Source organism: Choloepus didactylus, chromosome 4, assembly GCF_015220235.1.
Source record: "Choloepus didactylus isolate mChoDid1 chromosome 4, mChoDid1.pri, whole genome shotgun sequence".
Classification (NCBI taxonomy): domain Eukaryota; kingdom Metazoa; phylum Chordata; class Mammalia; order Pilosa; family Megalonychidae; genus Choloepus; species Choloepus didactylus.
Window position 1 is genome coordinate 153,681,833 of NC_051310.1, and position 15,621 is coordinate 153,697,453.

At 44.4% G+C, this 15,621-nt stretch overlaps 1 protein-coding gene across 1 annotated transcript; it reads right to left on the bottom strand.

The window, feature by feature from the left end:
* Positions 1-9,404: 9,404 nt before the first annotated feature.
* On the bottom strand, positions 9,405-15,556 carry LOC119532228 (O-sialoglycoprotein endopeptidase). The gene is made up of 11 exons (XM_037834433.1): positions 15,032-15,556; positions 13,769-13,888; positions 13,421-13,596; positions 11,462-11,557; positions 11,258-11,307; positions 11,049-11,127; positions 10,438-10,503; positions 10,247-10,337; positions 9,943-10,018; positions 9,755-9,853; positions 9,405-9,604 (listed from the first exon to the last, which is right to left on the bottom strand). Exons 1-11 carry the CDS (start codon positions 15,144-15,146, stop codon positions 9,565-9,567), a joined length of 1,008 nt encoding a protein of 335 aa, XP_037690361.1. The 5' UTR covers positions 15,147-15,556; the 3' UTR covers positions 9,405-9,564.
* Positions 15,557-15,621: the final 65 nt, after the last annotated feature.

Below are 15,621 nucleotides of genomic sequence, written 5' to 3' on the forward strand. Positions count from 1 at the left end.
GCACTCCCGGAAAGACAATCCCAAGAATTCCCAAGCCAGGCCGGGCGAGGTCCCGGTGCGCTTTGGCTGGATCATGGGCGTCATGGTAATGAATCGGAGCTCGGGGTTCCCAAAGATTGAGGATCCAAGAATGTGTGAGAGATCTTGGCTTCAGAGGAGTTGTCTGAGGAGGTGACTGGGGGGCGCGGCTCACGATGGAGACCCACGTTCCTTCCTCACTACCCTAGATCGGCGGCAGGCTCAACATGTGGGGCTGCATCCGCTGTCTGGGGCTGCATCCGCTGTCTGCGGCTGCCTTGGATCTCTGCTCAGCGGGCATAGGTATGCGTTTTGGGTTTCCTTGCGAAGTAGTGTGGGCAACGGGACGCGACCTGAACGAATTAAAGGAACCCACCACTTCCCTCCCTACCCCAGGGCTCACTTGGCTTATCATTCTGTTCTCGGCCTCTGTCACCACCATCACTAGCTTATTTCTGCATTTCCACCAATGGCAAAGTCAAGGCCGGGTAGTCTGTAGAAACCCCATTATATGCCAGTGCTCCCAATCCTGTGGGGGAATTGCTGAGACTACACACTGGCCCCTATTTTTTCTCTTCTCAGGCTGTTCCTACTGCCTCATTTCACACAGCCTGGATCGGGAGATTGGCCGTTTCATCGGGGTTATTTTTTCCTTGGCCGATGCCCTAGTTGTGAATATGCACATGGTAGGCTTTGCATAGACCCTCTTGGACCTGCTCCAGGTAATGCCCTTCCCCTCCCTTAGTGCTCTCCTCTCTCAAGTCTGCTTGTTCTCCTAACCACTCAGCCACAGCTTGCATCCTCTGTGACTCCAGTCTGGTTAAGTCATTTTAAGAATCAGATGGAGGCATTACTAAGTCAATAAATACTGACTCTATGACCCTCTACCTCTGTGTCTCACTCTTCCAGGAGCATGGAGTGCAGCTGCTGAACATGGACATGGAAAGCGAGTTGTCAGTGGTGGGCTTGGTGACCGTGATCATCCTTCTGGGCATGGTACTGGCAGGCAAGAAGTGGGAGTCCAAGGCAAGTGGCAGGGAATCCAGGGGGTGTGAGGAGGCCATGGAGATAGTGGTGAGAAATGGATGGAGGTGGGAGAGCCAAACAGGGATGTGGGGTGGAGTGTGTGTATATATGTGTGTGTGTGTGTAAAAGCAGCTGTTGCCTGAGAAGGCCAGGTTAAGTATGGGGAAAGGAGCTACTGGCACAGATTCTGGAGCAGAGAGCTGAGGGAACCTGGTGGAGGAGAGCTGAAATTGGAGGGCTTTGCTGAGAACTCCACCCACAGCTCTTCAATGGGAAAAAAAGGGTTGCATTCTCTCTTCCGTGAAGGTTGGCTCCCTTCCTTCCACTGGTACAGTCCCTGGCTCCCCCTCCTGGGCTCTCTGCTCTGCCTGCTCATCATGTTCCTCCTCATTTGGTGGGTAGCACTCATTGCTATGTTACTTATCCTTCTGCTGATGTTCTGTACTTTCTATAAGAAACCTGGTGAGTGAGTGGGTCGGTAAGGGAGTGAGATATGGCAGGAAGCTGACCTCCACAAGTAGCCCAGAATTCCCAGTAGAAAACTTCCATTTCATCTTCTTCCTGAAAAGTGATGCCCCATCTCTAATCATTCTGTACCATTCGCTCCTTGCATAGATGTGAACTAGGGCTCTTTGGTCCAGGCAGGCACCAACCACACAGCACTGTCCTACTCAGTGAACCCCAACAACATGTGGGCCATGCCAAGGACTTCTGGTGAGGGAGACTCTAGACTAGATGTTGAAAACTGATGGACTATGGATTGGAACTTTCCTGCATATGAATTTTGTTCACACCATAAAACATTTACAATTTTTAAAATTAATTGTCAACATTTAAAACCCAGGCATCTGGTAATCCTGGGCCTGCATGGCACATGACATGCTTAGCTGAAGCCAAGTAGCTGTCATCCTAATTGGACAGAGCACATGCTCTCCACTTTGCCAGTTTCCACCTGGGCCACTTTTTTATTTGATACTACATGACTGGTTCTTAAAGGTTTTTGAGTTTTCAGTCTTTGCCTAGACCAAGAAGGAAACCAGCTTTCTAAAATCTAGGAGGGATAGTGGGGTAAAAGGAAGGGAACAGAATTCTAGTAGAGTAGAGAGAAGGTAGAGAGAAGGGTGCGGTGGCTCCATGGCAGGACAAAAGCCACAGGAAACAGAGTTCCCAGATTCCCCCATCATGCTGTGAGAAGAAGCTCTTCTAATACCCTTGGTTTCTCCCTCAGTGGGTGGGGAAGAGCTGATCACTGCTCTCAACATTACCCCTGCCTTCCTCTCCCTAGACCACAGTGCCTGGTGCTCATTGGCCCAAGCCAGCATCCAGCCCTTGCGGACTTTACGGAGCCCTTCACCAAGGACATGAGTCTCATGGTCTGTGGGAATGTGGTCTTGGTAAGAGAAGTGGGAATAAACTCTGAGTGGAAGGGGACAGAGACTGGAGGCTCCAGGTTAGAGGAAAGTAAAAGGGGTGGGGAGAACAATAGGTCAGTGAGTGAGAAAACTTGAATAGTGAAAGTCAGGCAAAAGGATGCTTTAAGGGAGGGAAAGTTCCCCATCTATACTTCCACCTCCCTCTCTTAGAAGGCCCGAGTCATTCAAGAATCTGAATCAACTTGCTGTATGTCAGGAAGATTCCCTCCTTCTATATGGTCGTATCTGCTCCTGAGCTTCATTCTGGGGCCCAGAGCCTCGAGCAGGTCAGTCCACCAAATTGAATCACTTCTTGTCATCCCGTTTAATACACTATAAGCCTTCTTTCCTTGTTGTCTTTCCTTTCAGGTCTCAGGTTGGGGAGACTGAAGCCCAATGTGCTGGTCTTGGGATACAAGCAAAATTGGCAGAAGGTGTCTACATTTGCTGTGGAAGACCATGTAAGCATTTTACAGTGAGTGCAGGATGGGGAAGAGAGAATGGGCATATAAATGGTCAGGAACCAGGGGGAAGAGAAAATATAATCCTGGTGAAGCCCCTGCTCCCACCTGCTGCCAAGCGGTGCTTGTGTGAAGACACACACCCCCACCCCCAACTTCTGCTCTTGCTCCTGTATCTCCTTTTTTCCTCCCCATAAAGCAATGCTTTGACAACAATTGTGGTGTCTGCCTATTAAAGAGGCCCACCTCCCTCTTAGGGATAAAGTATGAGAGATATAGAAATTGGCTGATGTCAAAGATAGTCATGGGAGGCAAGTATACTCATCTAGAGTTACCAGGCCCGAGACTGAATCGAATCAAGTACCAGGATGTGAGAAAAATGAATACTTCTCTGAAGATTCTACCTACATGTTTAATTTTCCTGAAACTTTGAGGGATGGGGGAAGCTTTAAAAGAGTCTTCTAGATTCAGGTGGGAGAAATTTGGATCAAGAGATACAAAGTACCACAATGAGCTGGACTGTGGTAAGGAGGGGGTATGGCCCAAATCCACAGTAGAGTTTCTGGCACTGTCCTAATTCTAATAATACTATTATGCTTCTTTTTAGCTTACTTTCGGGGTGTCATCATTGAATGAGTGGGTTTGAAGGATGCAAAGAAAAACAAAAACATTCTTTTGTGTTATGCCCTGGTCTTTCCCAGTAACTCTAGGGTTTTGTATGCCATAGGAATGGATACTTAAAGGGGAAGAAGACCAACCCTAAAACAGATCATGTTTTAGGGGGAAAAGAGTGGGGCAGTAAGGTAGGGAAAGGCAGATAGGCAGAAAAGTGAGTAGGAAAGGGAATGTGTTTAGTCAATGAGGATAGAAGCTACATGACATTTCTCTGGATAGTAGCAAATCTCTTGGGGAGGCGTAATTGCTCAGGTGAATAAAGAATTTGTCTCCATCTTTTTCCTCTCTCTTCTTGAGCAGTATTCTTGCACCAGCAGCCTCAAACCCCATTCCAGTTCCAGCAGGGCTGGTGGACTATAGATATGTACTGGTTTAGTGATGATGATGGACCTAGGGATCCTATGGCTCCCTGAGAAGCCCCAATTCCTCTCCAAATTCCACAGAACAGGGTAGGGAGGATAGGGATGTAAAACCCAAGGACTAGAGAACAAACTCTTTCATTTGCAAAAGCATCCAATGCTCTCCTTCTGCCTTGGAGGTCTTTGCACTTTGCACACATTCTCAGTCCTCAAAAGGAGGGCAGGGAGGCTGTCCATCTCCTCTCCTCTCCTCTCCTCCTCACAGGGCTGACTCTGTTGATCCCCCATATACTGACACAGGATAAAATGGGCTCAGTGTTCTTGTGAGCAGCCCCCTTGAGCAGCTGGAGAAGAAACAGAGTGAGCAGAATACAGGAACCTAAAATACAGGGGCCTAAAATACAGAAGGCAGAAGGGGAAAGGGAGTGTATTATGCCACTTACTGCAGATGGAGAGACAGGAAAAGGTACTGGGAAATTTTAGGTGACAAGTCCAGTTCTTTTCCCTTCTTGCCCTAGGATATGTTCCCTGCTCAGAAGGTTTCCAACATGTGACCGTAATTCCTGAGTTCATAGGCAAACCTCAAAAGAAGAGGACAAGATCATCACACCTGCCCCACTATACCTCCTCCCTTTGTGACTTCCCTCTTCACAGCTAAGAACCTAAAGGACCAAGTGTCAGACAAGTTCCACCTTAATTGAATATTCCGGCAGACAAAAGGGGAAGAGGAGCTGCTGAAATCTGATGAAAGATGACTACAGTTGGGAGTACTGGCCATGGGAAAAAAAAGTAGCTGCAGTCTCTAGCCAGATCTGAATGGGTTTACAGCAACCAGTTTGGAAGAGACGTAAGTAGTGTAGGCAGCACAACAGAAGAACTGAAGAGCATAGAAACTCTATTGTTCCTAAATTCCCAAGGACCGAAATTTCAGGGGATGACAGATATTCTCTGCTTCTTGCTGAATCTGAGGTTTCCTTTCTCTGCAGTCAAAAGGTTTCTGAAGACTTCGCGGCCACCCACTGGTTGCAGGAGCCACCATCGAAAGGGGACCTGGAATCTACCTCTCTTCAACACTCCAGTTTCTTCAGGCTACATCTCTGAGCAGGACCTGCAGGCTAATCTAAACAAGGTAGATAGGAACAGTGCAGCAAGCAGGACAACTGTTCCAGAGTGAGAAATGACAATAGTGGCCCACCCTGTCCTCTGCTTGTTTTTCTAATGTAGTTGAACTGGTACATGTGTCTTCATGAAGTACTGAGTCGACATTCCCAGGATGCTGCTCTCATAGTCATGTGAGTCTGGGAAAATCTCAAACGGCAGGGGCAAAGATCCCAGGGGTAAGGCTAGTCTAACAATTAGATGAGGAACAGGTCCTCTTCTTGACACTGCCTTCCATACCAGGAGCCTGCCTGTGATCCCTCAGTTAACCTGTCCTGGGGTCCTAAACGTGAGCTGGCTAGAGATGCTGTCCATGTGTGCCAGTTTGAGTGTATTGTGTCCCCCAAATGCCATTATCTTTGTGGTCTTGTGTGGGGCAGGCGTTTTGGTGATGGTTGGATTTGCTTGGAGTGTGCCCCACCCAGCTGTGGGCTATAATTCTGATGAGATGTTCTCAAGGAGGTGTGGCCCCGCCCATTCAGGGTGGGCCCTTATCGGTGGAGCTATATAAATGAGTTGACTGGGGGGCGGGGGAGAAAGAGAGCGCAGCTGGGAGTGATGTTTTGAAGAGAAGCAAGCTTGCTAGAAAGGAACGTCCTGGGAGAAAGCTGTTTTGAGGCCGGAGCTTTGGAGCAGACGCCAACTGCCTTCCTAGCTAACAGAGGTTTTCCGGACACCACTGGCCATCCTCCGGTGAAGGTACCCGATTGCTGAGGTGTTACCTTGGATGCTTTGTGGCCTTAAGACTGTAACTGTGTAGTGAAATAAACCCCCGTTTTATAAAAGCCTGTCCATCTCTGGTGTTTTGCATTCTCCAGCATTAGCAAACTAGGACACCATGGGTCTGAATTCCCCCATTAGATTCATTCAAGGAGATCAGCAGGACACTGAACCTATACTGCCTATAAGAGCCTCAGGAGGAGAGTGAACAAGGACTCCACAATTTAGGACTTAAGGAGCTGCGAGTTTAGGTTCTTGGCACCACAAACTTTGAAGCTATCCCTGGGAAGCCTCAAGCAAGAGCCCAGAGTTCTAAGGAAAGAAATCCCCTACTAAGCAATACCAACCGGGACTATAGTACTGTGCTGGTTTGGCGCTGTTACGTACTCCAGAAAACATGTTCTTTTTAGCCCATTCAAGCTGGGTCTTAATCCTTTACTGGAGTCCTTTATGATAAAAGGCAGAGAAATGTTGAAGAGAGCACAAATTCAGAGAGAGAGAGGGAGGAAGAGAGAAATGCAAATGCCTAGAGACATATGGAGAGAGATAATGAAACCTGAACCCAGGAGGGAAGGACTAGCAGACATCCCATGTGCCTTCCCATGACAGAGAAACCCCAGATGCCAGCAACCTTTCCTCAGAGAAGTTATCCTCTTCTTGATTCCTTAATTTGAACATTTTCATGGACTTAGAATTGTAACTTGTAACTTAATAAATCCCCATTGTTAACTGCATTTAGGCAGTTTTAGCAAAATGAAACAAGTACTGAAGAAGGTCCTCCTAAGATCCGTTCCAACCCATATTAAAAAAAAATTAAATATCTGAGGCTATTGTGTAATGATACCATATTTGCTCCCCATTATAAATTAACTCCCTAAACCTCGAGGGATAGACATTGTTCCTGTTCTCAAATACAAACTTCTATTTGCATCCCAAACACACTACTTTCTACCCCAAATTTTCTGATTTTAAACCTCCAAGTCACAAAGCATCTTCAACTTCTTTGTAAATAAAAGTGTTTTGCAAATTTTATTTAGTAAGACATCAAAACTTACTCATTCCCCATGCTCTAATGATTCTAAGTCTTTTTATGTTTTGGCTTAATTCTTATTTTATGATCCTTTGATCATCTTTTTAGTTTACTTCCCCATCAACTTATTCATTCATTCAGCATATATTAATGAAATGCCCACTAACTGCCAGACTCAGGATACAATGAATAAACCAAGATAAAAATCCCTCCCCTCATGGAGTTTACATTCTAATGAGAGGAGGCAAACAATAAACATATGAATAAACAAATATTTACATTAGGAAGTGATAAATGATATTAAAAAATAATACAGGGAAGGGAAAAGGAAGTACAATTTTAAATAGAAGAGTTGAGCAAAGACTTAAAGGATATGATGGAACAGCTATCTCTGGGGGAAGAGCTTTCCAGGTGAAGTGAGAAGCAAGTAATGGTCTTAAGAGGAGTCAGCTTGCCTGAAATGTTTAAGAAAAAAACAAAGCTCAATGCTACTGGAGCAGAGTGAACAAGGTGAGTAGCAGGAGATGAGGTTAAAGTGATAAATGAGGAAGGAAAGGGAGATCATGGAGGGTTTTGAGCAGAAGAGTAACATGATCTGACTTCCATGTTAACATTAACACTCCAGCTGCCGTGTTGAAAATTTATAAGGGGGCAAGGGAAGAAGCAGAGAGAGGAGCTATTGCAACAATCTTGGAGAGAGAATGCTGGCTTGGTCTAGAAAGGCAGCAGTGGAGGTGGTAAGAAATGGGATTCTAGATATTTTTTAAAGGTAAAGCCAATTTGATGAATTGAAGACAAAAAAGGGGAGTCAAGGATAACATCAAGATGTTTTGACATGAGCATTTCAAAGGATGGAGTCATTAACTGTAATAAGAAAGACTACAGAAGTAAGTTTGGGAGATGAGTTCTTTGCATATGTTAAATTTGAGATGCCTATTAAGCAACCATGTAGAGATGCCAATGGGCAGTTAGATATTCAGGACAGAGGTCCAGTCCAGAATGAAGCTGTAAAATTGGAAATCTCCCACACTGAAATGTTTTTTTTAACGTATAAGACTAGATGAAACCACTGCAAGTATGCATATAAAGAGAGAAGCAGCCTGAAGACTGAACTCTGGAGAACTAAGAAGTTGTAGACATGAAAAGAAAACCAGCAAAGGTGACTAAGAAAGAACTAACAGTAAGCTAGGAAGCATGGGTGTAGGTGAAGAGTGGAGTACGACAAAAGCAAGAAAGGGGCAAGGGAGTTAAGGTGTATGCAGTGAAGTGCTTGTGGTGTGAATTTAGCTGGAGGAGGAGGAAACTGAAGATGTGGGAGGTGAAAACAATGGAAAGGAAGTAAGATCAATGCATTGCAGGTCCTAGTGAAGGGATGAATTGTCGGATTCACAGTACTAAAGAGAATGAATTGCACAGATTGGATGTCATGGTGGGAGAGTGGGATAATTGCAATTGAGATATGGAGAAATTGCAGGTTCAGATTATGACCAAGGGAATAAGTGACTGAGGTGGGGTGGAGGATGAGATCAATAGAGGAATGGTCAAAGAACTGACAGACTAAGGTGTTAGAGGGATCATATACATGGATACTGAAATAACCAAGATTTATGATGGGAGTGGTATCGGTGTGGTATAGTCTAATGACTTGTGTTCAAACTGGAGGGGAGTTAGGGATGAAGGAGAAAGATTGGAAACAGCATTAGTCTAATGAAATGTGTTCAAAGTGGAGGGGAGTTAGGGATGAAGGAGAAAGATCTGGAAACAGCATAAGGAAAAATGAGGACACATGTACCACCTCCAGGCCCAGTGGTACAAGAGGTATGGAAGAGAACACACTACCATATAGAGATGCCAAAAGAAGCAGAGTCCTTTGAAGAAATGAGAAATCAAAGCAAGACTATGAAAAGAACATTCCATAAAAAGGCTGAGGATATAGGAAATTTTGCTAATGACTGCCTATTAGTTCCAGAGTACTAGTAGTTTCAGGAATTGGAAGGAGGAGGGAGATGGAGACACAAAAGGAGGTAGAGATACATGGTTATCAGAGGGTAAAAGATGAGCAGTGACTTAGTAGTTCAGGACTTGTTGTAACTGACATAAACAAGATACAGGGTATGCTGAGATGAGTTCTGGTAGGGAGTTCTGGGAGGGAGGTATATCTGGGGCCCCCCTCTTCAAGCCTGATGATGGAAGTATGTAAGGTGGAGGATGGGCAGCTTTACTCTTGAGTTGTAAATCAGTACAAAATTAGATCTGGTTCCAGGCCATTTTGAAGGAAATCCTGAGTACCTACTTAAAATGTCCTTAACACATGACCTGATACTAAAATAATAGTATGATAAAATGAACTATTAAGAAGAGGGTCTTAGAATAGCATTTACATTCCCCCTCACTCATGGCTCTGGGTAGCAAACTGCAAGGCTACCCACACAAGTCAGCCAAGGCTCTGCTCTGACTCCATCTCCTTATCCATTTACTCCATCAACAAGAATTTATCCAGTGCCAACTCTATATTGGTCCTGAACAAGCAAGCCCATTAACAACATAAAAAAAAAAAAAAAAATTTATTGCAGCGTCATCTTGGAGTTTGAATGGAGAGAGGAGTCCATATCTTTCCCAGGACTCCCAAATCTGGATAGAGATTAAGGCCCAATGTCCCTTGGGCTCCACTTAGCGCACAATCTACTCTGATCCTGTTAATCTTGTTAGTCCCTCCAGGTCACTTCCACTTCATCTGTCCGATACCTGTGGAAGAAAAGGAAAAACTTGGTGGAGGGCTAACCTTGAATAATACCTTTCATTCTTCTCTGCTCTCATGATCCTGGACCCTCTTCCCTGCTGATTTCTACCTCCCATATCATCTTATCTACTCCTTCCAAGAGGTAAATCCCTCACCTTTGTGTGACGCCAGAATCACTAAGGGGGGTCCTGTGTCCAGCCTGAAACATTTCCCAGCCAGCCTGGGCTATCATAGCTCCATTGTCAATACAGAATCTGAGAAGGAAAAGAGATATAAAACTAGGGATCTAAGGGTGGAAAATCACAGGAATGGGAGAAGAGATAGGTCAGAAAGGAGTCTGTACCTCTCATCTGTGGCAAAAAGCTGGGCTCCACGTTCTTGGCACATTGTCTCCATCATCTCCTGTAGCCTCATATTACCTATGAAGTGGTGGGGGACATGGTTAGCTTAGTTTTAGCCATTTCTTTGTGGTCCAGCTGTAGACCTCATGTTCATTTGAAGTAAGGGATTAGGGGAACAAGGACTGGGAAGCAAAGTGCAAAAATGAAATGAATAATTTCCCCAAAGCCTTAGAGACTTGGAGTATCAAGGGGAAGATACATAATGCCCAAAACTAGGAAAGAGGAACACTTTTCAATGACACATACACCCCACACCTCCCACGATGAGGGCTTCCTGGGAGCCACAATGCGCCATGGCTCGCTCTGTGATTTCTACCAGCATTGCAAACACAGTTTCCTGTTGGGGACAAACAAGGTGGAAATATCAGGGGGCATCCCAACTTAGCTCTGCTCTAAAAATGTAAAAACTCCTCCAGCCCCAACCTTCTGGCCACTACCTGCAGGGAGAAGCACAGATCCTCAGGAGTACACTCGCCTGTGGCCAGCATGCGCTGGGCTACATCCTACAATTAGAGGGGAAAAAAAATGAACAATGAATAGTGTTTTGGGTGTTACATGAGAGCAAGTATCAGTACACAGAGAAGACTGCCTTGTTTCACCGTGTTTCAAGTTACCATGTTTCAAGTTCCATACCACACTTTGCCCCTCAGTGGCATGAGCTATATAGAATGAATAGATTCATTCAAGATTCAAGTGCTTTGGCATTTCACTGCTTTATTTTTCTCCACAGCACTTATCACAACCTAACATTTACACACACACACACACACACACACACACACACACCCTTTCTTTCCTTTTTGTTTGTTTTGTGTCCTCTCATTAGAACGTAAACTCCTCATAGGCAGAGTTTTGTTTTACTTCCTGCTGTATCCCTATTGCCTAGCACATAAAAGACGTTCAATAAACATTTACTGAATGAATTCACTGAGCATCTGACATGGACTAGTAATTTCCTATAAGTTGGAAATACAATGTTGAGCAAAATAGATACGCTTCATTGAAGATTTAGCAAAGTGCCCCCATTTCCTCCCCTCTCCATACTCACCTCAATGAAAGACAGAATTCCTGAAAATGAGACATCCATCCCCTTTACAGTGTATGGTAGTTCAATTAGTTTCTTGCCTCTGTGGGGGAGTGAGTGTATAAGGCACTAAGCCTATAGTTAGCTGGTTGTTCATCCTTCCATAGTCCCTCCCAAAACTCATTAATAAATATACAGGGAAATTCCTGAAGCCCCACCAAGCAGACTCTCACCGTTTTGCCATCTGTTCAATGTTATAGCCTGGGCTTGGGTCATTGGAAATCTGGCAGAGGGAAAATGGGAAGGAAGTGAACGGGACAGGATGAAGTCAGATATCCAGGAAGCAAAACAAACTTATTCACTACTTCCTCTCTCCATTTCTATGGCTCCCAGAAATTCATCCTTATCTTATCTTCTCTGCAGCCCCAATGGCTCACCTTCAGCACTCGAGCAAAACGATCCAGGCAATTACCCACAGCAATATCGATGGTTTCTCCAAAGATGCGGTAACGATGTTCTGAGTATGCAATCACCTAAGGGTGATGAGGATGTCCATGAAACCTCAAGTCTGTAAAGAGGAGTATTTGGCTTTGGGGAAGAACATAGCAGGGGATCAACATGGCCACTAGAGTTCCCAAAAAGAAATGGGAAAAAGGTGTGTTTTTAGAGTTCTTATCTGAGAAGCAGCCCATATACACCAAGGATCCCCAGAGCAGATTCCTAATCTACAAAAAAAAAGTTTAAGTCAGAGTAGAAGCAAACTGTCATTTTAAATACATTATTCTAGGCTGGAGGTTCCTGATTTACTTCTCAGAAGAGCAGTCTTGAGTGTGGACTAGGAAAAAGGTTTTTCTGCTTGGAGGCAGGGAATGCGAGCCCTTCTAGATTTTCCTAACAGGGTAGTGGCATTTGAAAACCAGAGACGAGGTAGAGCTGAAGAATTAAAAAATCGCATATTGGGTCACCCAACTCAGCACTGGCAATCAACTTATGTCCGCTTTACGTATGTGACTAGCTTCTAGTACAAAGTCTATTTATCACCTACTGACATATACGTTCTATACTTCCAACAGTGAGGGATTCCTAGGGACCATAATAAGTCCTTTTCCCTTCCCACTGCTGCTAGGGATTTCCTTCCTTTCTGATGTAGAACTTATTTGGCTGTCAATGGATTCCTGCTGCCAAAAGGATGGTGACAAAAAGGGAAGGAAAATATCCTGCCTTTCTATACATTATCTATCACTCTCTACCCAATCATCTTCCCTGTTGTTTTCCATCTAGGCAAACTTCAAAAGGGAAAAGGAAAAGAAGGGAAAACACTACGACTGCTATTCCTCACTAACTCTTGTAACCTCCATTGCTACTTTTCATGCTCCAAGGCCCTAACTTTGTATGTCATTCTTCAGGCCCCAAATAGCAACTCACCCTCCATCTGCTAAAGTTCCCGCATCATTTTCATGAAAATGTGTTCCTCATCTTTAGTAATTATTTCACAAAATGAAGTTTTAGAACATACTCCTTTTATCAGCTGGTAACAATGCTGAACTATCTGATAATAACATCATCTGTAGGAAGATTGAAGTCCTTTGATCTCAACCTTAAAAGGTTTTGTAAGGTATCCCAAACAAAATCTAGTTACACCTATAAATTTAAAACCTTCAACAATTTATAAAGTGCTTTTAAAAAAATCATTTTATTGTGGTAACAAATATATATAACAGAACATTTTCCATTTTAGCCACTTTCAAGTACGCAATTCAGTGGCACTAATTACATTCACGCTACCATCACCAACATCCATTACCAAAACTTTCCCATCACCCCAAACAGAAACTCTGTATCCATTAAGTATTAACTCCTCAATCCCACTCCCACCCCTGGAACCCTGTAATCTTCCTTCTGTCTCTATGAATTTGCAAATTCTAGTTATTTCATATAAGTGACATCATAGAATAAAGTGCTTTTAAAAGTTATTTATATTTCCACACTCTTGGAATAACAAATTCAATATATTTACCACCAGTAATGTAAAACAAAATATTCAATTATCCTAAAAAATAGTGCCCCTTCATTTCAATTGCTAAGATTTACAGAAAAAATAAGGTTCAAACTTACAAAATTCCTTTCACTATTTTAAAGGTGTCAATCCTTACCAATCTTTCTTTTTCTAAATTGGAGATTCCTAATCTTTACATGTTCAAAACTCATCTAGCGTTCTCACTATCCTGCCCAAATCTGCAATGCTACAAACTCTATTGTGGGTTTTCTGGTGTACAACATCTTAGGTTCAGATGATCTCAGCTTTGTTCTTGTAGTTCCCACCACTCAGGTAGAACTGGGAAATTGCTGGAGTGGTGCCTTAGAAATTAAAAAGGAATGGGTATTGCTCTAAATACCTGGGTATTTCCTCCGCTGACATAGAGCACAGTTGGGCTGGTGGCTCCAGTGATGAGGCGGCCCATCTCAATGTGGCCTATACAGTGGTTCACACCCAGCAGTGGCTTATTCCACAGCTGGGCCACAGTACGGGCAACAACTGCCACAGAAACCAGCGGGGCACCCATGCCAGGGCCTAGGGGACAGAAATGGGTGTTAAAACCCTATAGAGATGGGGATAGATAGGAGTGGTGGTAATATGGGATATAAGAGGTGGGCAAGGTGTGGCAGAAGTGAGATATAGGCTATTTTGATCTAGCCAGGATGCAGGTATAGTCCTCCATGGTTAGCTACTCTCCCATCCATACCCTTAGTGTAGGCAACACAATCGATATCCTGGGAGGTTAATCCAGCTTCTGTTAGTGCCTGCTGCAGCAGATCCAACACAACAGCTCGGTGGTGCCTGGCAGTATCACTTGGGAGGAATCCTAAGAGATGGACACAGATCAGAGGTCAAAGGGTTTTTTCTGCAGCAAAGGTAGACAAAAGTACAATAAAGGAGTTGTAGTAGTGTTAAGAATTAGTAAGAAGCGTCCCTTTCACTTTCCTTCAGTAACCTGTCTTCCAGGATTCTAGATATGCTCTTTCACAATTTCCAGCCTAATAAATGCTGCTCAGCTCTTGGAAATGTCTTTCTTCATACCAAAGTCCTACTCAGCTTTCAGGATTCATTGCAGGTTACCTACCCCATACACTTTGGTGATGTTCCTCTATGATGTTACAGAACCCTGTACATGATTACATCATTGTATTCAACACACTGTATTTAACACACAATTATGGCATTATAATTATTTGTAGTTTCCTCCATTTAACCAAAAGTGTCTCAAATAATTGGCTACTTTATTATCTTTGTATTTCCAGTGCCCAAGTGCCTTGAAGAATGAGTGCTAGTAATATGTATATATTTTTAATAAATGACCTGTCACATCATCTATCAGCAAAGTTTTTCAGGTACAGACATATGCAAAGGTGTACTGGGGGAGAATAGGTGAGACCTGACATAACAGCTTGCAAATAACATTTATTAAAAGTTATAATGTACAGGTACTTTCATTTAATCCTCAAGACCCAGAGTTGCAAGTATTATTCCCCTAAAAGGAAGAAACGGATTTCCAAGAACATGAACATTAAACATTAGTATTACCAAGCCAGTCAGTTCGGTTTGACACTTAAGTTGAGTCTTTCCTCTCTTATCTCCCTCTCTCTTTCTAATTCTGGAATTTTATTGCATCTGTATTAAACCATTTATCATGCTATAGTGTAAAGATCTAGTTTTATGTCGGAAACCACAGCACGATCCTCTGACATCTATCCAGCAGCCAGCTAATGCTTAGCGCATAAAAGGCACTCAATAACCTTTGACAAACTCAGAAGATCCAGGTCCGAGTGCCTGTGTCTCTTCTATCCATCATCCTTGTGATCCTAAGACTGTCACATAATCCCAATGAGCCTCAGATCAAAAGCTTTAAAAAAAGGACAACGCGCCCCACTTCACTGGTGTTTATGAAGACGGAAGGCGATGCACTGCGGCAAGCGCGCCGTAAACTCGAAGACCCCTACTCACTCACCTGTGCCCGGAGGCGTGACGTAAGTCCGCCGCGGGTTCGCCAGCACCTCGCCATCCCGCACCACTCCCACGCCAATCTTGTTGGCGCTGCCTTCAAAACCCAGCACCGCCGGCATGGCCGAGCCTGAGAGAAAACGCCCGCAGTGTAGTGGTGACCTACGGAGCCCCTCAACAGTCCATGCTGACCCGCAAATTCTGGAGTGGTGACGAACAGGACGAGCCCGCAGCTGTTACAAACAGCAAGCACCGCCACAGAGCCCAGAGAAATCCCCTGACTGGAAGGCCCGCGCCGCTTTCGCCCTTGTCGTCACGGAGACATATCAAGGCCCCCAAGGACCTGTCCTCCGAACTGCCAGGAATGCTGGGCCGGAATCTGCTCCTTACATTACTGTCCGTTCCCCCACCTCTTTCCCGTGGTCCAGCTCAGCCTTCTTCACTGATTTTTTTCCCTCTTGCACAAGGCTGTAATCTTCGGTCAGAGCCTCAGAGTGAATCGTGCAACCGGCAGGGCGGTAAACAGCCCGAGAATGGAGGGTTGGGACCTTTAGTCTCTTCGAGAGATCAAGAGGGGAAGGCGGGCTCTTCGCCGTC

What these genes read in the sequence shown, in the direction of transcription:
- LOC119532228 (XM_037834433.1), bottom strand. Translation starts at nt 15,146, where the DNA reads ATGCCGGCGGTGCTGGGTTTTGAAGGCAGCGCCAACAAGATTGGCGTG. An exon ending in ATCTGTGCTTCTCCCTGCAG is followed by an intron (nt 10,338 to 10,437) that starts GTAGTGGCCAGA and finishes TGTCCCCAACAG; the next exon opens with GAAACTGTGTTTGCAATGCT. An exon ending in GATTCTGGCGTCACACAAAG is followed by an intron (nt 9,605 to 9,754) that starts GTGAGGGATTTA and finishes TTTCTTCCACAG; the next exon opens with GTATCGGACAGATGAAGTGG.